This window comes from Spermophilus citellus (genome assembly GCF_964194105.1).
Source record: "Spermophilus citellus genome assembly, chromosome: 5".
NCBI classification, from domain to species: Eukaryota; Metazoa; Chordata; class Mammalia; order Rodentia; family Sciuridae; genus Spermophilus; species Spermophilus citellus.
This window is the reverse complement of record NC_138186.1, coordinates 19,072,104-19,094,325: the sequence shown is the minus strand read 5'-3', so window position 1 is coordinate 19,094,325 and position 22,222 is coordinate 19,072,104. Positions and strand designations below refer to the sequence as shown.

The 22,222-nt window shown below is 42.2% G+C and overlaps 1 protein-coding gene across 14 annotated transcripts in view; it reads left to right on the top strand.

The window, feature by feature from the left end:
• Positions 1–22,222, top strand: part of FARS2 (phenylalanyl-tRNA synthetase 2, mitochondrial) — a 531,440-nt gene that overhangs the window by 351,122 nt on the left and 158,096 nt on the right. For all 14 annotated transcript variants that reach the window (XM_081295218.1, XM_081295209.1, XM_081295212.1 and 11 more), the window contains one exon: positions 10,649–10,800. In XM_081295218.1, coding sequence (XP_081151344.1) covers positions 10,649–10,800 — 152 coding nt within the window. The remainder of the gene's footprint in view (positions 1–10,648; positions 10,801–22,222) is intronic.

Here is a 22,222-nt window from a genome sequence, read left to right as displayed (position 1 = left end):
GTACATCCACCTCCACAATCAATTTTAGAACACTTTTGACACCCCAAAACATTATTATTTTTGGTATTTTTAGCCTATATGAATACTTGACCAGATGCTTTAAAGTAGTGAAACACAACTACAGAACTCTGGGCTCCAGGCCCCCATTCCTCTGCAATTTCTTCTTTATTTAGAGGCCCATGTGATTCTTTATCTTAACAATGATGTCTTTTCTTTGTCTTTTCGTTAAAAAGCATTATATTTAGGTCGGAAATGTGAAAGCTTACTCTGAATCCTTGATGCCCCTTGGACAATATGTGCCCATCTGTGATGGCCAGGCTCTCCACTCATATCCTGTTCAATGAGAGTAGCACAACATATCATTTTTCAAATGTGTTGTACTATATACTTGTTTTAAAGCATTCTAGAGCTTTAAAGTAAGCCTGAGAGGACTTAAAGGAGTTCACTGGCCACTTGAGGGCCATGATATAAAAACCATTCACAATTAATAGAATATAAGGTTCCAAATGATGGTTCTGCATGGCTCCAATATGGAAACACCATGTTCTGCAAATCTCCAAAAGGATCCAAAATTCTGTCAAAAGTTATGAGTAAATATGAGCAACTTCCTATCAATGCTAAGTTCCTATTAATGCTAAGTTGCCTGGGTAGGAACTGTGCCCACCTCTGCCCAACACAGTATGCACCTGGCACTCAGCAAGAGTCGGTAATAATAAAAACAAAATATTGGAACAAATCGACAAAATCTGTAAAGATCAAGACAACGTGGAATCCTGATTTAAAACAATCTGAATTCATAATGTACCAAACTTGTCAGCCTAATTTGATAAGTAGTTTTTTATTATCAAATGAATAGATGGAATTTAAGTAAGAGCTGTCAAACATTTGGATATAAAGCCAAATAATTGATAGTGCACACTGTTTTTATAGGTACAAGTGATTTTTAAGTTAATTTAGATAAAGAACACAATCACATGTACTATAAACAGACTGGAAGTACTTGTATATCAAGATAATTAGTCTAAAAGCTAAATGAATCATTTGAAAAGGAAATGTCATAGAAGGCACCATAGGGATAAATGTTAGTTTTGGTCTTACTTCCGTAATTGTTAATTAGGCGAATAGACTACTTCTGGAAAGAGCAGTAGAAAACAAGCAATTTCCTGTGAACTTGTTGTGGACCAAATGTGTATGTGTCCCCTAAACTTATATGTTGAAATCCTAACCCCCAATATCAAGTAGGGTCTTTGGGAGGTAATTAGGTCATGGGAAGTGGAAACCTCAGGAAGGGAGTAGGGTGCTCCTAAGAAGAGACAGCACCTTGCACCTGTGTTCTGGGCTATGTACAGAAATGTACCGTCTCTCTCTCTCCCTCTCCTTCTCCCTCTCCTTCTCCCTCTCCCCCTCCCTCTCCCTCCTCCATTTTCTTCTCCTTTTCCCTCTCTCCTTTTCTCTTTCCCACCCCCTACCTTGCCAAGGAAGTAGCAAGAAAACAATTGTCTCTAAACCAGGAAGAGAACCTTCCAGCCCCAGATGGTGCTTGGACCTGAACTGTGGTCTCCAGAACTGGATGAAATTAATGTTGTTTAGACAGCTTAGTCTATGGTATTTGTGTTAAAGCACCCTGAACTAAGGTAGAGCCCTTGGGTTTAATGAGAGGCCTTATAAAAGAAGAGTTAATACCCCAGCCTGGTCTTAATAGAACTGCATTTGTTCTTGCTTTGCTGTTTATCGGCTTTTTGACCTTAGACAGATTAGTTAAGGGCTCTAAACTTCAATTTTCTCAGAGACATGGTGGGAATGGCAGTAGTGGTTGTCTTATAGGATTGTGCTATGCATTAATGAGATGATACATATAAAGTCTCTGGCACACAGCTCCCCACAAATGGTAACCATTATTAGTAATATAATCACAGTAAACTCAAGTGGACATTTATTTTGATCCAGGAAGAGAAGCATTGCCCATAGAAGTTGAAAAAACATTCTGTGACAAAACTTGGCCAAGGTTAAAAGCCAACTGTAAGTCAGCTTGAAAACTGCAGAACTCTGTGAAGAACATGTGGAAGAAACAGAGACCTTCCACTGTTTGCCTGTCAAAATAATTCCTGTCCCAAAATCAATAGCAAACATAATAACTTAGCCTAAAGGAAAGAAAACCAGAGATTGACTTAATGATTGACTAGTACAGAAAATTTGCTTCCTGAAGAATAATAATCTGTTATCCTATGTCAGTAACATTAAAAAGGAGAATGGAGTTTAAATCTAGGGGAAGGCTTTAATGTAGAAGCAAACTTTTTGAATAAAAGTATGCTGTGCTGGGTTTTCTTATCCAACTGACCTTGTAGGATGATGTCTTTGAGTTTATGACAGATGCATGGGGGCTGGAGAATTTTTGTTTTATCATGAAATTATAAGAAGAGATCCTTTGTAGACTTGAACCCAGAAGGTCCATGGCAACATTTGTATTTCAGATATGGAGGTAAGGGAAGTAAACCTGGAGCAGGGGCCAGTTAGGATGAATAGTGTCACTAAACCAGAACCTCACTTTTTAGATCTCTTCTCTGAAGTCCCTTTGAAAGCTTATTATAATTCATCTTAGGTCATGGATTACCATCAAACTCATGTGTCAGTTGAACTGGGCCAGAAATTCTGTCTGTTTTGGCCAGAAAGCTACTGCCTGTGTATGCTTATGAACTCACTCCCTGTCATCTGCCCCACTGTGTGCTGAAGTGGGTGCCACCTCCATTTTGCAGATGAAGAGACTAAAGTGATTTGGCCTCAGTCACGTGTCAGGCCCACAGCATCACAGGCAAGGTCCAGACCTAGCTGCCTTGGCTGGTCCAGATCCAGTGAGCCACGTTTAGATTTAGACCGTTCATTACTTACGTGGACACCAGGAAGAAAAGCCAAGACGTGCACTCCCACACACAGGAGAAGGACAGCACTGAAACCAAAGAAGGGTGTATTTGCTTCTTAGGGCTGCTGTACCCAGGCACCACAGACAGCATGACTCAAATATCAGAAATTTATTGTCTCACAGTTCTGGAGGTCACATACCTGGATTCAAGGTGTTAGTAGGGTTGGTAACTCCTGCAAATCTCTCCCACACCTCTCCTTGTGATCTGTTGGTCACTTGGCATTTCTTCACTTGTAGACACGTAATCCCAGTCTCCAGCTTCATGTTCCCATTGTCCCTGGCATCCTCCCTGTGTGCAGGTCTCTGTCCAATTTTCCCCTTCTGATATTGGATGAGGGCTCGCATGTACATATGTGATTTGTTAGAAAATATCAGTTTGCTGTTACTTCATTTTGATTTGACTATCTCTCCTCCTCTACCCACCCCCCATATATCTCCTTCAAATAAGGTCACATTATGAGGTATTAGGGACAGGTCTCCAACATACCTTTCTTTGTGGGTACACAGTCTGGTCTCTAGCAGAACAAGTGATGACAACCCAAGTTGTGAAATACCCCGTTGCACAGAGGTTTTATATTCCCCATCTCTGTTCAGAGGGGACAGAGGCAGGAAGCCGCAGACCTCCTCAGACCCAAGAGAAGATGAGAAACTGCCTCATGATAGGGAAACAGGGAGGCAAGTAGAAGTTGGCCAGAACTGTTCTTCTTCCAGCCTAGATCATGAGAAGATCACAAGCATCCTGTCAGTGCAGATGAGTTGTGGCTCAAGACTTCACCCGTGGCCTGTGAGGGTCTGTATAAGGTTGCCGGGACATCTTTGGCAGAGCCACCTAAGAGATCTATAGAGAACTACACAACATAGAGCGGGTGGGACAGAAGCCTGCCTCGCTCTAGCTCATGCTCTTCGTGGCTCGCCACCTCCCTCAACACACCCAATTCTTCTGTCACCATAGTGTTGACATTTGGTTGTTGTCTGGGGTCTCAGGTCAGTTTCCCCAGAAAGCAGACCCAGTGGCGGTTAGCTGATGGAAGCTTGTACCAGGTGCTCTCAGCATCCGTATCTGTAAGCAGGAGGGGCAGCTGGGAAATGTGCAGAGGAAGGAGCTGGACTGTGACGAATGACAAAAGCCAGAGCTGACCCTCCTCTGCCAGCAGGTCTGGGAGTAGCATGGTCAAGCTGAGGAAGAGGTTTCCAAGTCCACCTATAAAAGGCAGACTTTTAAAACTTGTATTTAAGTAAATATGACTGCACTGCAAGGAGCTACCACAAGACAAATGACAATGCCTTTCTCGTCATAAGGCATATGTTCTACAATGTAGATGTATGCAAAGTATATGTACATATGTGATTTGTTAGAAAATATCAGTTTGCTGTTTTTAACTCTTAGTACAGTCTTTTCAACTGTCTGTATTCGAACTGCATGACACAGTTTTGAATATGGCTCGTAGAGTACTTTTTCTGATTCATTGAAACTGCTTTTACTAAGTTTGTGAATCCTAGAAATTCTATGCAAAAATCCGTATTTGTGAAAATATATGCTTCTCTGGAACAAGGATTTGAATTTTTCATCATATTCTCAGAGAGGTCTGTATCTTCCTCCCTCAGAGGTAAAAGCCATCATGTAGAGTCAAGTGATGTCACTTTGTAGGCTGCACTTTGCCTTCTCCAAATACAAAAGAATAATAGATAAAAATCTAAAAACAGAAAATAAAAATGTCATAATCATGCTCCCTTCCTCCCTAAAGAAGGCACACCACTGTGAGCAAGAAACACACACAAAGCGGAATGTGGACTGTGGGCTCAGGATGGTAACGGGAGAGGAGGACACCTGAGGATCACCAGGACTGAAAGAGCCCAGCATCAGGTGCCAGAGCCAGAACCACTGCCTCTGTGACCTCTGTAGCTTATGAAGCTTCCATCCGAGGAGGAGAGCTAGACCCACAGGCCTCCTTAGCAGAAGGAGCTGAGCCACCCCGGCCTCATCCCCAGCAGCCACTGGGCAAGCTCACAGTGACGTGCCTTCTTTAGGGAGGAAGGGAGCATGATTATGGCATTTTTATTTTCTCTTTTTAGATTCTCACCACTGTCACTTCCATTTATGGCTAAGGGTTCAATGAAGAAGCCACAAGAACCTCTAGGCAAGGAAGAGTGAGAGAATATTCTCAGTTATCTCCCATCCAAAGGAGCCTGCACACACCACCAGAGCACTGATCTTTGAGTGTCAGCCTTCCAGATCAACAGAGTCTGAATGCACTGCAGATTAAAGTAGAATAAAAAAAGATCTCAAAAACTACCTGATGTCCTCAAAGAGATCAATGGAAGAATAACTGTAAAAGAAATCAGCAGGAAATTCTGAGTAAGGGGCTAAAACAGGCAGAAATGAGGTGTAAGTAGATACGGAAAGAAAAAAAAAACTATTGGAATCTCAGAAATGAGTAATAGATTCATTGAAATAAAAAAAAGAAAAAAATTAAGCAATTTATTGGTATTAATTGAGGGAGAATTAATAGATAAGAAACTATTATTGAAGACTCACCCAGAATACAGCAGGAACAAAACAAAAACCTTTAAAGTATGTCAGTTAGCAGAAATGGAAGAGAGATTCAAAAGTTCCACAAATTTGTTGCTCTACTTACAAAAAAGAATGAAAAGAATGACTAGAAGTTTTCAGAATTGGAATAAGACCTGAACCCTCTGATTGAAAGCACACTCTGTGTACTGAGCAGAATAAATAAAGATAAATGCATACCCAGCCTCATCAGAGTTGAACTGCACAGCCTCAGGGGTAAAGATACAAGGCTTCCAAACTGCCAGGAAGAAAAGACAGATTACCGACAGAGGAATAGCACTGACTGACGGCAGACTTGTCATCATTACTAATAGGTACCAGGAAAATGTTTTCAAAGTGCTGAGGTGAAACAGCGACAAACCCACAATCGCGCACTGCCTAACTACTTAAGTGTCAGGGCTTTTAGACATGGGGATACTTAGAACGTCTGCCTCCCACAGATTTTCATTGAGGGGAAAAAAAAGCCGTTGAAGAATATTCATCAGAAAGCAAAAGTGGAAAGCAAGTACTACAGTTTGGATCAGGAATGTCTCCCGAGGCCCATGGGTTAAAGGCTTGGTCGCCAACCTGTGGCACAACTGGGAAGTGATAGGATCTTTAGGAAGAGGGACCTAGTGGGAGCAAGTTAGGTCACTGGGGGGTGTGCTCTTGAAGGGGATTTTGGGAACTCAGTCCCTTCCTGTTTCTTGCTTCCTGGCTACCATGAGGTGAACAGCCTCCTCCCCTCTGTGCTCCTGCCATGAGGTTCTGCCTCACCACAGGCCCAAAGGCAAACCAAGTGATCATGGGCTGAAACTCTGAAACAGTGAGCCGAAAAGAAAAACATTCCTCCTTTTAAGTTGACTATATAGTGCAACAAATCTGCTAAATCTCCTATTCAAGAGGAGTCTGCACACACCACCCAGAGCACTGATTATATCAGGTTCTTTTTTTTTTTCCCAGTAACAACAAGCTAACACAGGAGGAAAGAGTGTTGGGGCTGGAAAAGACTTAAGATTTTACCCCTCTTGTAGCCGGCCACATTCTGCCCGCTTCACTGGTGTGGGCAGAATGACAAGACTCCTACCCGAGAGACAGAGGACTGTGGTACCGCAGCACAGAAGCAGCAGTGGTTGCCTGTTTGCATTGGCTCTCCTAACCCCTGTCTCCTGGGGGGACACTGGCTGCTGGAGATTGCTACTTGGCTGTTAGCACAGATGAGAACCCTCTTGCTTAGGAACCTCCCACTGTTTCGTTTATTCACTACATTTGCTTATTTTTCTCCTAGTCAATTAAAGGAGTTGTTAGTAAACCTGCCCAATCTTTGTTCCTAAGGAAAACATTTTCATTCTGGTGAGGAAACAGCTCTGCTCTCTGCCCCTCCCCAGGGAGAGACTACCTGTGTCTTCCAAAGCTATTTGCTATACAAGCTGTCACAAGTTGTATGGAAAGTCCGTGGAGAATTGTCTGTCAAAAAAGAGGTGGATTGCAAGAAATAAATATACTATTTAAAAATATTGGGCTTATTTAACAAAGGTTTTCAAATATATAATTGATTTTTTTTTATTTTATTTTTTTTTTTTTAGAAAAGGGAATCTGTTTAAACTGTAATTCAGGGGCCTACAGTAGTGGTAGCTCCAAGGCCCTAGTTTTGATTTCCAGCACCACTGAAGGAAAATTAATATGTCATTAAGTAATTGTGACATTTATTGCACTGTGAAATACCAACAAATAATATTTAAAAAATTAAAAAACAACTGGGTGTGGTGGTATACACCTGAAATACTAGCTACTCAAGAGGCTGAGGCAAAAGGATCATAAGTTCAAGGCTAGCATGGGCAACTTAAGGAGAGTTTATCTAAAAAAAGATCTGGTGATGTAGCATAGATGTAGAACATTCCTGGGTTCAGTCCCCATTATCAAACAGACAAAGTCATTGGATTCTAAATGAAATTTAGCTTGTTTATGAAAACCACCAATAACTAAAGGATTAAAAACTGTGCTATAGATACACAATGGAGTTCTACTCAGCCATGAAGAAGAATGAAATTATAGCATTTTCTGGTAAATGGATGGAACTTAAGAACATCCTGCTAAGTGAAATAAGCCAGATTCAGAAAGGGTCAAATGTTGTCTATGGTAAGTGGGAGCTAGAACAAAATAAGGAAAAAGAAGTGTGTGGGAGTCCCATGCAATAGAAGAGAGAAATAAGCCAGATTCAGAAAGGGTCAAATGTTGTCTATGGTAAGTGGGAGCTAGAACAAAATAAGGAAAAAGAAGTGTGTGGGAGTCCCATGCAATAGAAGAGAGATCAGTGGAGTAGAGAACGGGGATTGGTGGGGAAGAGAGAGACAAGAGAACGGGAGCCATGGTGGAATGAAACTGACCAAATCATCCTGTGTACATACCTGAATATACCACAGGAGAAGAAAGGGAATGGAGAGGGGGAGGGAGGGAGAAGGGAGGGAAAGGGGAAGTACTGGGGACTGAATTGGAGCAAATTGTATTCTATACATGTATAGTTATATCAAAATGAGCCCCAATATTATATGTAAATATAAACATCTTTTAAAAAAACAAAACTTTGTATCAAAGTGACTGAAAAAGTATTTACCAAGCAAATGCTAACAAAAATAAAGGTAGTGTAAGAAGTTCTAACTTTGGGCAAAAGGCAATAATAGAGATTAGTAAGTACATAAATACTGCTAGAAGGTAAAATCCACCAAAAAGACACAATAAGCTTTTATATTCCTAACAATACGGCTTCAAAATAGGTGAAACAAAGCTGATAAAATTACTGGGAAAACTTATAAAGTTGATGAAAGGAGATTTTATTATCTTTTATTAGAAACTGATAGATCAAGAAGATCAAGCAAATAAATATCAGAAAGGACATAGAAGATCTGTGCCCCTGGTGTGGTTAGGGAAGGCTGAGTGAGCGGGATGACTGAAGTCACGGCCACACAGCCAGTGCTGTGCTGTGCTCCTGTTGACGTCCCTCAGGGCAATAGGAACTGTGCCAGAGAACAGAGATCTAGAGGAGGAAAAAGAGGCAGTGCACACCCCACCCGCAAGGACTGTTATGTCCAGGAAAGATATCGAGTCAGTAAGAGGATGATAGAGAGAACTGTGCAGGAGGAGGATGGGAGCCATGTCGAGGGGCTGATGGGGTCTGGGAGGATCGGACAAGAGGCCGGTGGCTAAAGGCCAGAAGTTGGGTAAGGAGGGCAGGAGATGAACTGACAGGAAGTCACTTAGTGTGTTCCAGAAACCTAGTCAGCCAGACTGGCCTGGGCCTGGAGAACCTTTGAAAGAGGTAGAAACTTTTAGGAATCAATTCCACAAACAGTATGAAGCCATTGGGTGGTTTTTAACATGGCCAGTCCTTTAAATCTCCCCCCAAACCCCGCAGTGCTGGGGATGGAACCCAGGGCCTCATGCATGCTGGGCAAGTGCTCTACCTCTGAGCTGCACCCCAACCCCAGTGGTTAAACACCTGAAAGCCTAGATCTCAGTACCCATAGATCTGCTGGTGTTCTCTTATTTAAAAAAAAAATATGAATTTCTCTTACTTAAAAAAACAAGGGCCACTAGTAGCTATCCCATGTCTGCTACCTACCAATTAGTGGAATGTATGCTTTCTTTCTAAAGCCAAAACTTAAGACTTGTTACCTTTCTTAGCTTGAAATAGTTTGCAATACAATAAAGTGTGGGCTTTTCTTTCTAATTCCATGATTTTTGAAACTGTATTTACAATAATGTATGTTATTTTTTAGTATCTTGGGGGGGGGATGTTTTCTGGCTGACTGCCTTATTAACTGTTACCCATGGAATACTGACAGAAGTGCTTGGTTGGGGGACTTCTCCCATTTCCTTGTGACTTTGCCTCACATCAAGAGCTCAGAAAGTGTGCTACCTCAGCTTAGATTTTGGAGAGGAGATTTCATCAGTTAGTTTCCTACTGATCTTCCTAAATTTACATGTTCCTTAAGGGCCACAAGAGTGTTTTCAAAAGGAAAAACAACTTGCATAGCCACCCAACTTCCATCTCTTATGTGACCCATGGGTTATTTATCACAGCATCCTGATTTTATTTTAGGGGAGAAAACATAGGATGTTTCTCGGGAGCTGAAGTATTTTGTCAAAGACAGGAAAATGGTAGCTGTATTATGCTGTTTGAAGTTTGTACTCTAAACTGATTCATTGGTTTGACAACCTTATTGATATTTTAAGTTGAACAATCATTTATGTATATTTAGTTCTTTAGAGATTTTGCTATTTAAAAGTTTATACTTTTTCTGATCAGTGATTCACAGGGAGTGGGGAGAGGGGGTGTTACTGGTATCAGATTTGGCATAGATCAATTTGCAAATTTGTCCTTCTAGAAAATGTATAGCTTATTTCCTTAGAATATTCCTTTAGGAGTTCATAGTTATATAATGGAACATTTTGTCTTTTAGTCTATACTAACATGTAGTCTAGAACTTATATGTATATCTGAGGTTATGATGTGCCTAAGCATGTTCACAAGTGCAGGAATTTCTAAATGTATCTAATTTCAGTGTCTCTCCAATATAGTGATGAATACTGAGCTAATAAGAAACCATGGAAAAATGGAATAAAATGGGGGAAATGACTGTTTGTGTTTGTTATATCCATAGAGGCAAAATTTGAAAAACAACCCCCTAGATGACTACTTTCTAACCCAGTCCCTTGTTTTAATAATTAGGAATAGCAACAAATAATGACATTACTAATTGAAATATCCATTTTGACAAGCCTTTACTTATTTCTCTATTAAGATGGCTTCCTGAAAGTATCATCAAAAGTTAATGAATTGCATGTTAATTAAATTTGAACTTTTCTCCTCCAGAATTCAAATGGGAAAATCTGAAATATGATATATTCAAATTGCTTTATACTAAATTGGACATTAATTGCAATATAAGTATAATATATGATAACGTTACACATGCATATGATAAGAATCTGTAGCATTCATAATAGAATTTGCTAATTTTGAATATTGATTTATCTTATCAGTTCATTTTGTTCCTGAAAATTCAAATGCTAAAATAACGTTTTACTAGCATTTCCTAATTAACTAAGTGAAACTTTCCATGAAAAATTTATTTTCATCCAACTAACAAGTCCATCTATCTTTTCTTCTCTTGTTTTGTTAGCCTCTCAGCAAATACCCTGCCGTGATAAATGACATCTCATTCTGGTTGCCCTCTGAGAATTACACAGAGAATGATTTCTATGACTTAGTCCGAACAATTGGAGGAGACCTGGTGGAAAAGGTTGATCTTATAGACAAGTTTGAACATCCAAAGTAAGTGGAAAGCTTTCTGCTTTTATACTTTCCTGTCTGCGTGTGACAAATGGCATGTGGAAACATACAAAAGAATTTTACCAGACCCCAAAGCGCCTGAGACAGAATGTCTTCTGCATTCATGGTGATCATACAGCTTATGAGAAAGCTCTTTTATATCAGTCCTCTCTGGAAATCTTTCGAAAATACATTTTTATTCTTTCCTGGCTTAGTAAAGAAAGTATATAAAACAGAGTGTTTTAAAGGTCTTGCAGTTTTTGGTCTTGTTTTTAGAAGTAATTTCTTACCATTATCACTGTTTAGATACAGAGGAGAGGAGGCAGAGAAAGTATAGTTGATGGGGTAAAGGCTGTTTTGTTCACCTCAGTGAATATTCATTTAGTAAGCATTTCCCACATATAAAGATCATTCTTAGGACCCAGAATTTAAATGGGTTCCAAGCAGATTTAGGTCTGTCTTCTTGGACTTTACAATCTTGTGGGAAAAGCAGATAGTAAATAAATAATCCCACCAGTTTGGAGTATTAGTAGGGGAAAAAAAATGCATTGTATATAATCAAAGAACTCATTTCAGTTGGGGAAGTCAGGGTAGGCCTTTTTGAGACACTGAGGCTGACTGTAGAAGTTGGAGGGGCTATGAAGGAATGGGGAAGGGACATTCCAGGAGACAGATGGGCATCCTGTGGGGATGATGGCATGTGCAGAATGTGGGTGGCAGCAAAGGACATGCAGCTCCAGGAATTAGGTGGAAAGGCATGAAAGAGATGGATGTTGGTAGAGACGTGCCCAGCAGGGCCAGCACATGCAAAGTCTGAGGCTGGGATTTTACCCAAACTGCCATTGGAAACTCCAGAGGGACAGGAGCAGGACAATCAGTGAAATGCTCTAATCACCTTTCTGACCTGTCCTCTGTAAATGAGCCCCTTTGACTCCCACCTGTAAGCGAAGGGTCAGCCACCCCCTCCTGTCGAGCTCTTCTACTCCGTCCTTCCCTCTTGTGCTAGTTTGACAGCTGTATTGTAGCTAAGATGTCAGGGCATGGGGTGTCTACTTTCCATCCTGTCATGCAAACCCCCAGCTTCTCGCTTCTTTCTTTGTTTTTTCAAGTCTTTCCCTAGGTAAAAATGTTCATTTCTTACTGCTATTTCCTTTGCCTTAGTTTCCCCTCTTGTTTAGATGACCACAGTTCGTTATCTGTTAGTTTGCTCAAGGTCTTGTGAAAACAATATCTCTGCACTTCCTACATGTTCAGAGCCAACTGTTTTTGTTATTTTCGTTTGCTTGTTTGTTTGTTTTAAATAGTTTTAGTTATAGATGGACACAATACCTTTATTTTATTTATTTATTTTTTTATGTGGTGCTAAGGATCACACCTAATTCCTCACATGTGGTAGGCCAGCACAGTACCACTAGCTACAACCCCAGCCCCTGGATGTTTATATTTTAACAACAGTTTGGTTAGACATAAAAACCTGGGCTGGTGTGTGTGTGTGTGTTTTGAGGATCTTGTAAGTGTTGCTTAGTTATCTTCTTGGGTTTAACTTGATTAAGAAAATCTGGGGCCAACATTTATCTCTTTACTTTTCATCCTAAAAGATTCTTTTTTTGTCTTAAATGTTGAATTCTGTCAAGATGCTCCTTAGCATTGACCTGTTCTCCCTGATCTGTTGTCTCTCACAAGTCATATTTGACCCTGCTTTTTTTTAATAAGAAAAGTTTTCTTGGATTATATCTTTAAAGGATTTGTTCTGATCCAGTTCATTCTTCAGGCGTCTCCCTTGTCTGACTCTTTTCCTCTTCTCCCTAGCAGTTTTAATCTCTATTTCCACTCCATTTGGTGCTTCCTCACTGTGGTCTGCTGTCCCTTTCTGTGTTTCCTGCTGTCTCTTCTCCCTTGTGCACACTCATTTCTATCTTTGGTTACCGCCCTCCCCCCTTTTCTGAGTTCTGCAAGCTCACATTCCCACTGCTCCTTGTTTCTTGCCATCTTTCCTCTGAGTTATTTCTGTTTTGTGATCTTCCTTCTTACAGAAATTGCTTTCCTTAGTCTTAAAAATTCATTGCAAAATATTTAGCCAGAAATCTCATATGCTTCAGTGGCAGCATTTTTCTATTACTTTCCCATTGATAAGCTTTTCTACCACTTTCCTTGCGTTTTCCTTAACCCTTTTTTAATTAATGTTGAAGTGGTATACATGTGATTTCTTCTTGTTGCTCATATTTGAAGGCATTGGCTTTCCCATACCAGCTCCATGTAGGGAGACTGGGAAGTAAGGCTGGGGTAGGTGTGGCCGGGGCGGGCTGCGGTTATGGTCTAGGCTAGCTCAATTTTATAGTCTTACAGCTTTCTTTCTCTCAGCTTTCAAGAAACCAACTCTGTAAACATGGCTCATCTCTTTGGTTCTTTATATAGGTCTGCTTCCTACCTCAAATCTACAGTTGTTACAAACAGAACATTGACCCTTGCTTCTCCCAGTATCAAGACTTGGGGACAGAGATTTCTTTGAACTTCAGTGTGTGTGCGTGAGGGGGGGGTGTTGTATTTTTCCTGGTGTATGCCACCTCATTGGTTTCTCCTCTTCACTTCCCATTTGGCTTCTATTTGACTTCAGCTGTTTGGAACAGCCTTTAAATATATCTTGGAACTTTGCAGATGATACCTGTCTCCTAACTTTATAGAAAATGAAACCTATGGGGGGTGGTCTAGGTCTCAGACACTATGCCAATTCAGGCTGCACTGTTATGTGAGACAAAAATTCCCCGGAGTTTCCATGTTGATACTGAAAGTCTCGTTTTTACTTTTATAGAATAAGAAAAATGCTGGCACGAGACTAGTTGCTAAGTACTAACCACTATGCCAAAGGTACGGGACTTTTAATTTTTCTTTTCTGCTCTTGTTAGTATGCAGGAAACTCTCTGGAGTCAAGGATTCAGGATTTGTTCTTAACGTTTGACTTTGCAATATCTTCCTTCCTGATATATCCTTAGATCCACCCCTGCCTCTCCTGCCACCTGTGTTCAAAGCGAGATGAGTAGCCCTTTTTGGTTGAAAATTATCAGGACCTACCAAGTTGCAAGTTGCAGAGAGATGTTAAAAGCCTAGGAAGAGCCTGTAAATCCCAGCTGCTTGGGAGGCTGAGACAGGAGAATTGCTAGTTCAAAGTCAGCCTCAGTAACTTAGTGAGGCCCTAAGCAACTCAGTGAGACCCTCTCTCTAAATAAAATACAAAACAGGGCTGGAGGTGTGTTCAGTGGCCGAGTGCCCCTGAGTTCAAATCTCTGGTACCCAAGAACTATATATATTTGGTGTGTGGGGGGGTGTACTAGAAAGCAGAGAGAAGTTCCTCTTGTGTTGCATGTTGGAGTAGATGTGGCTTTGGGGGTGGGTGAACATCCAGTCTCTCTGACTTGTGGGTTCTGTAGTGTGGAAGGTAAATGGAATGTGTGGTGATGAAGGAGATTGTGGCGGGGATGGAGTAGCATCAGGGACCTGCAGGTACAGACACACCAGACAGGCCAGCAGTCTATCAAAAGACCCTGGTGAAATTCCAGTGGACTGTGTTAGAGGCACTCTGTTCATGCTGGTCTACCCACACAACTCCTCTGTGACTGAGGAAAGGCACATTTCTCCAGTTCCTTCAGGAGACAGGACTTTTGAATGGAGATTTGAAGACAGTTACTGCTCACTGGTACTGATCTCACCATGTCTTAAATAATTATTATAAAAATATTTAAAGTTTATTATTTTGAAGATAGGACAAATGACTGTCCTGCGCAGGGCATGAGCCCAACTTAATGAGGGGCTTGGTGATTGGAGTAAGGTTGCTCTGGGGGAGACAACAAACCCCATCATACAACCCTGATTTGTTAGCTGAGCAACTTTCTACCAACTAAAAATCTATACTTCTGATCCTCCACTACAACAAGGGGGCCAAGTTTAGACAAGGATTAATAACCTTAAGTGTTTAGTAGTATTTCTAGAGCTTTCCTTAAAAGTTGAGTTGAGGCTGTCCTTTTTACTTTCCCTTCTTGCTGCCTGGATGTGACTGTTATGCCTGGCTTCCTTGCAGCCATTTTGGACTGTCATGTGACCTTGGCAATGAAGAGGAGCAAAAACATAGAAGTAACCTTAATCCCTGGCTCTGGGAAGTGTCAGTCACCCCTAGAATTTTAAGCAAAATAGAACCAGCTGGTTTAAGCCACTATTTTTCAGATCTTTGTTACTGCCATGCAAAGCTAAACTTAGCTGTTATAGCCCTGAGAAATATATCTAAGGAAAAGGATGCATTACTTAGTAATGACAACTCATGATTCTCAAGAAGTATCTAGGGCAGGGATTGACAAATTCTTTCTGTTAAGAGCTGGATTGTTAACAGTTTCTACTTGGTGGGCCATGATCTCTCTCGTAACTACTGAGCTCTGCCATTGCAGAAACAACCTCAGACACAGCGAGGTAAAGGAGCCTGGATGCCTTCCAGGAAATCTTGGATGCTGGAATTTGGCCCATGAACAGCAGTTTTCTGACCCCTGATTTAGCATAAGGAGACACGTGGAATTTTTCAAAGACCCTCCTACTCACTGATTCTAAAATTCTCCCCTGGGAAATTGTTCTTCCTTGGGCACCTTCCCTTCTTCCCAAGTTTAAGATTCCCTTGCCTAGGAGATGGCTAACAAATGGTCACCTAAACTTGTTCTCACCAGTGCATACTTTGACCCCAGGGTTTATTTTATTCTGTAAACAGAAAAAAGAAATATTGCCAGATAGTCCAAAAGGACTCTGTCCCTTTACACATGCGAGGACCAAATGAAACCCAAAGGACGCTCTTTGAAACAAACAGGTTGTAGAATAAATTTGTTATTATTTTGAACACGAAAAGACCTCATGATGTTTCAGGGAATCATATACTGCTGAATATGAGCCTAATTTCATAATGTTGGACAAATGGAGAAATTTTATCTTGATTACAAATAACAGTTTGTGCCCTAAAGGAAGATGGATATTCAGGTTAGAAGAAAATGGCATTTTGTTCTAGCTACTCATTCAGAACCTTCTCCCAGAGGATCTTTGCCATTTAATCTATGGGCCACTTAATGTGCAGAAGAGTTCTCATAGTTCAAAAATTTAATGTCATAACAGAACGGTGCTCACCTCTGGGGAGGGAAGCAGGTCACTGTCTGTGCTTTTAGGCCTTGGGTTATTGTACGAGATGCATGTACTGACTAATGAGAAAACTTTGGAAGGTAAATCACAAGAGTCAACAGATACACCTGCATCCCTTCAGCACTTTTATGAATGCATAGATCATCTTTACTTTCTAAGTTCATGCAACTTAAGGAATTATAGTGTATTTTCTTCTATAACACAATTCATCAAAATATTCCTTAGCCTGGGGCATGAAAAGAGTAAAGAGGAACACAGGGAGGCCTAACCATTGTCTCTAACTGCTAACACTTCATTTGGAGACACCAGCCAGTTATTTATGAATTGTGGAGACAGACTGTAAAGTAAAGTGGCCTTAAGTAGGACAGAGGGGGTTAGGGTTTAAGGCCGACTTTTTGAGAATACAGATTGGATTTTTTTTAAATTTAAGTATTTGATTTGATTCCAAGAAGGGGGCAGTGGTGAGAAATGTCCCATGCATCTACAGGTGCAACAGGGTCCAGCTCAATGTCCCCAAGCCACTTCTGCTTGTAGACTCATGTCTCCTTCCTGGAGCTGTTGTATGACTGTGGACACAGTCGTAGACAGGGTTTCCTGAATCTGGCAGCTGTCGGTCAGGGCCAGGATACTGAAGCTGAGCACCCTACATTGTCACTGAAGGTGAATGTCAACTGTCTTCTTCCCTACTCGATCTTCCTGCCAGTTCCCTTCCCTGTTGTGACCCATCACTTGAGATTTTAAAACATTTGATGTAAGTGTATATACTCAAACAGTGGGCACCATTTGTCACCAAATTCTGAAAAGGCTCTTTGCCAGGAGAAGCACTTCTTAGCGAGGCTCACCCAGCTTTCTTAAAACAATGGGGAACTATTTAAGGATACACCTGAATCAGGACTGCTAGGCTCTTGAGGACTGAGGAAGGTCTAAGGTCCTTCTGTCCCATTTCTTCCTTCTCCTGGCCATCCTTTATCCTCTGCTCACCCACTCCATCCATGTGTGTTAGCCTCTCTGCCTCTTCCTGCATGGCCTGCAGTCTTTCCCAGCCAATCCTCAACATTATCCCAGGACAAATTCTAGAAAGAGCCAGATGTGGTGGTGTACTCCTGTAATCCCAGCAGTTTGGGAGGCTGAGGCAGGAGCATGACAAGTTTGAGGTCAGCCTTAGCAATTTAGTGAGGCTCTAAGCAACTTAGTGAGACCTTGACTCAAATTTTTTTAAAATAAATAAATGAGAAGGACTGGGAATGTGACTCAGTGGTAAAGTGCCACCAGGTTCTAGAAGGCACTAGCCACACTGATGGAGCTACCTACCATCCCCTCTTTGGGAAGAGTCCTTTGTACCAGTCTGCCCCCTCTGAGCTTCTGGGCAATCTGTGGGTGGACCACTGTTGGGTCAAGGATCCATCATTGATCTTGTCAGGAACAGCCCAGCCCCAGTTGCTAGAGCAATTTCTACCTCATGGGCTGACTGGACATTTTTTTTTTCCAAACAAAATGCAAGCACTGCCTCTTCATTCCCCCATCTGGCACAGGTCTGCTCCATGTGTAGAACTCTGAGACTGCTCTTTATTGTTGGCTCAGTCATATCTTTTGTTCTTTATGTACATTAACTCTCCTAAGTGGTTCCACTTGATGGGAAGTGAATAGGGGCCCGTGGCATAGTAGCCATTATGGTTTGAACACGTGTGGCCCCTGCACAATTCTTGTTGAAACTTTCTCATTGAGATGGTATTAAGAGGTAGGGCCTTGGGCCAGTGATTAAGTCCTGAGGCCCTGCCCTCAGGAATGAAGTCAATGCCCTTGTGACAGAGGCTTCAGAGAGCTAGCTGCCTGCCTCCACCTTTTCTTCCATGTGAGGCTACAGCGTTTGTTCCTCTTCCCTTTCATCATCTCCATCATGTGATAATGCATGAGGGGAACCATCTGTGAAGCAGAGAGCAGCCTCACCAGACACTGACTCTCCTGGCACCTTGATCTTGAACTTCCTGGCCTCCAGAACGGGAGGCTGTGAGAATTTAATTTCCATTATTTATGAATCCCCCAGTCTAAGGCATTTTGTTATGGTGGCAGAACGGATACAGACAGTAGTTCACGTCCATCTTCCCTCCATGCTTATAATAGTGTGTGGTGGGGGGGCTCACCACCCAGTGCTTGATGGGGGACTAACCCTTAATTCCTTAGAGAAGCTTTTATTAAATGACTGAAAATAGTTGAGGACATAGTAAGTAGAGGCAGTGTCATTCAGTGGGAAGAGCTTAGAATGTATAGTTGGGAGCCATGGATTGAATCCTACCCTTTTGTAGGTGTGACATTGTGAATTCTCTGAGCTTCAGTTTCCTTATCTGCCACTAGAAATAATATTTGCCTTAAGTTATAGCTATGAAAATTAGATGAAGTTGCATATGTGAAGTGCTTTGAAGATTGCACAGAATCCTAAAAATATGGTCACTATTAGAGTAAAAAGTAATTTCCACAATCAATCTAACTTATTCTTTTAAATAAAGAATAACCTCAGTACAGATAGGAGTCTTGGCTTTGGCAGCCAGCTGCATATGACTGGGAAGTCGTGGTGATGAAGGGAAGCAGAATGAGACTGCAGATAAAACCATCATTCTAAAATGATGCATGTTCTTCCTGCAACTTAAGGAGTAAATTTTTAAACAGAAAATAATACAAATACTTTGTAAAATGGTCTAGATGCTGATCAGCAGAGCTGTACAGTCAGTCTGGCTGTTCTTTGGGTCCTGGGTTGGGGAAATGCACTGGAGAATGGCAGGTGGGGTGACATCTCTGTTTGCAAATCAACCCCGGTCTTGTTTCTTTTGACAGAGCCAAATAAAGGCAGTTACCTGAACTTACAGATTGCCCAGCATTGAAAAGGCAATGACAGGTAATTTGGGGAGAGCCCCAGATGTGGGGAGCTGGTCAGAAGTTGTGTCCTCTTGAATTGACAGCATGCAGTGTCAAAGAGATGGCCAGAGGGGGCAGGGCCAGCTTTAGAAGGCTCTGGCTCCTTCCCGTCCCTCTCCAGTTTTCTTTTCATCGCTCGTGGCCTGGGTAGAAAGGCTTTGTTATGGTGTTCAGGCCGCAGAGACAGCAATTCCAAAGAACTATTTTTAGCCTGGGTGTTTGTTTCTCCTTCCTTCCTTTCCTTTCCTTTTTCTCTAGACCTACTTTTCACAGCCTCCCGTGAGGAGTGCATGTCATTACTGTCACACAGCAGCCCCGTTTGCTATCAATGTCAGACAAATTAAAACACAGTTGGTTTGGTCCCTGAACACCGGGTTCCACTTTGTTCCCCAGCACATCACTGTTCGTGGAAGGATTCTTTGGTTGCTTTAGTGCTGCTCTGGTTGGGCCCCAAGGGAAGCATCTCTGCTGAGAGCAGGGAAGGGACAGAGAGACTGCTGTCTGACAGCCAGGCAAGGACAGAGGCCAGGCACTTTGTCAGCTGCCTCTGTGGAGCTGCTCTGGTACAAACCTTTGTGGAAATTATCATTGAAGGTACCCTTTCCTCTTTGACTTTCAGGTAGCAGTTTCTGGGAGTGCTTGGACATTGTATCCACTTGGCATCCTGTTCAGTGTTTTGTAGCGTGAGCGTCAAACACTCATTCTAAGACGCATGATGCTGTGGTTTGTTATGTGGTGAGGCTCAAGTCTCCATAGCAGCAATGTTGAAAGGTGGGGCCTAGTGGAAGCATTTGGGGGCACCTTACCCTGGGGAAGGATGAGTGCCATCATGGGACTGAGTTCACACTCTGGTGCTTAGAGTAGTTTGTTAGAAAGCAAGTCCAGCTTCCTCAGCTCCTGCTTCCTTTCTGGCCATGGGATCTCTTCCACATGAGCCTCCTTCCCCTTCCATTTTCTGCCACGGGTAGAGCAGCACGTGGCCCTCACCAGAGCCTGCCCTATCTTGAACTTCCCAGCCTGCAGAACCATGAGCCAAAAGAAACCTCTTTTCTTTCTTAAGTAAGTCACACAGTCAGATATCCTGTTGTAGCAACAGAAAACGAGTAAGTCACAAGATGAGTAACCTGCCTTCTTTGGTGTTTCCCTGTCCCTCCACGTGACAGGTGATCTAAGCAAGCTGAAATGCACACAAAGAGCACCTGTGAAGGGAAAATAAGTCAGAGGATCATTGACAGAAATGAAAGGGAAGGAACTCATCATGTTGGACAATTATGAATGAAATGTTTTGGGGTCTTTAAATTTGTTACCCAGTTCACAAAGTCACTCACTTCCTCTGGCTACCAACTACATTTTATGTCCCAGAACAGTGGGAATCTTCCTCATGTTCCCTACCCATCTCGTCTACCTGTGTCAGTGACCTAGTTGTTATGGTCTGGATCTGAGGTGTCCCCAGGAGCTTTTGTGTGAGACAATGCAAGAATAATCAGAGGCAAAATGATCAGATCATTAAAACCATAACCTAATCAACAAATTAATCTCTTTGATGGATTAATGATTTGAAATGGATTAAAGGGTGGTAACCATGGGCAGGTTCTTGCACTCAACCTCTCTCTGCTTCCTGGCTGCCATGAATAAGCATCTTTCCTCAGTTTCCAGTCCCTTCTCTCATGATGTCCTGCCTTATTTTGGGCCCAGAACAGTGGAGTCAGTGGAATCAGTGGAGTCATGGACAGAACCTGTAAACCTGTGAGGCAAAATAAACTTTTCTTCCTCTAAGTTGATCTTTTCAGGCATGTCGGTCACAGTTTCACAAAGTGGACTCACATGCTACTCCATTATATCTCACAGATGGCTCTGCCTTGAATGGCCAAACATCACAGACAGTAATGATATTGTCTTAAGACCCAAGAGATTTATGAATTCAGATGCAGCCTGACTCTGAGCAACCTGAGAAGACCAGTTATCTGATAATAGGTTTTGGACTTAAGTCTTTAGAGACGGTCCTGGAATTTGTAAAGCAGTCTCAAGAATATGCAGGTGAAAAAGATTAACATTAAACAAAGACGAGTGGGGGGAGAGAAAGGGAGAGAGAAGGGAAAGCATATGGAAATGGTAGGAGACCCTCAATGTTACACAAAATTACATAGAAGAGGATGTGAGGGGAAAGGGCGGGGAAACAAGGGAGAGAATTGAACAACAGCAGATGAGGTAGAGAGGGATGATGGGAGGGGAGGGGAGGGGGGATAGTAGGGGATAGGAAAGGTAGCAGAATACAACAGTCACTAATATGGCATTATGTAAAAATGTGAGTGTGTAACCGATGTGATTCTGCAATTTGTATTTGGGGTAAAAATGGGAGTTCATAACCCAATTGAGTCAAATGTATGAAAGAAGATATATCATGAGCTTTGTAATGTTTTGAACAACCAATAAAAATATATAAAAAAAATTTTAAAAAAAGAAAAAAAAAGAATATGCAGGTGAGACTTATTAAAATCACTCTTTAAAAGTTCAGATTTCTGAAAAGCAAAAATGGGCATGGCAGACCTTGCTGGGCCTCTCCTGAGTGGCAAACGTGCTGGGCTCCAGCATCAAGCAACACCAAGGCCACGACTTACTGGCTAGGCCAGGCAGGGGAGTCACCATGTGTCTTAGTCTTCTTTTCCTGAGCTTGCACAGAGCTGAGGCTGAGGAGGCAGCCAGGGGTGAGTGCCAAGTATGAAGGGTGATGGGCGGTCACTTTCAGGGCGGGGACCAGTGGTGTGCACAGATGTTACTGAGGGTCCAGACTCCACCCACATTCCAGTGTTAGTGTCTTCTTGGGGGGTGTTTGGTGGAGGACCAAGTGGTCAGTGGAGGTGGAGGTGTGGTGGGGGCAGACAAGGGGTCACAGGGAAACCAGGCTGAGGGGACAGCAGCCCAGTTCCTAGAGATGTCTTGGCTACTGGGAAACGTGTGGGCCAGTCCCCAGGGGTGTGAAACCCCAGGTTACAGCAGGATCCTTGGCAGTAGTGCTTGCTGGTGAGCGCCTGGCCAGGGCTCTGATCATCTTCCCTAGAGCTGAGATCGGGCATTGGGTCCAGAACGAGGCTGAACTCTGATCATCTTCCCTAGAGCTGAGATCGGGCATTGGGTCCAGAACGAGGCTGAACCTATGAGAAGTGATATGAGGGTGGTTACATTAAAAAATCCAGGGACACGTGTGTCTTTTCAGGGGTTTCCATTTGTGTTTTGTTTTTTCACAGTGATCCAATTACTCAGGTATAATTTGGAGCCAGGAATCTTGTTGTCATGATTAGAATTTAATTAGGTGTCTAATGGGGAAAATAAAGGTAGAATGTTCCGTGAGATG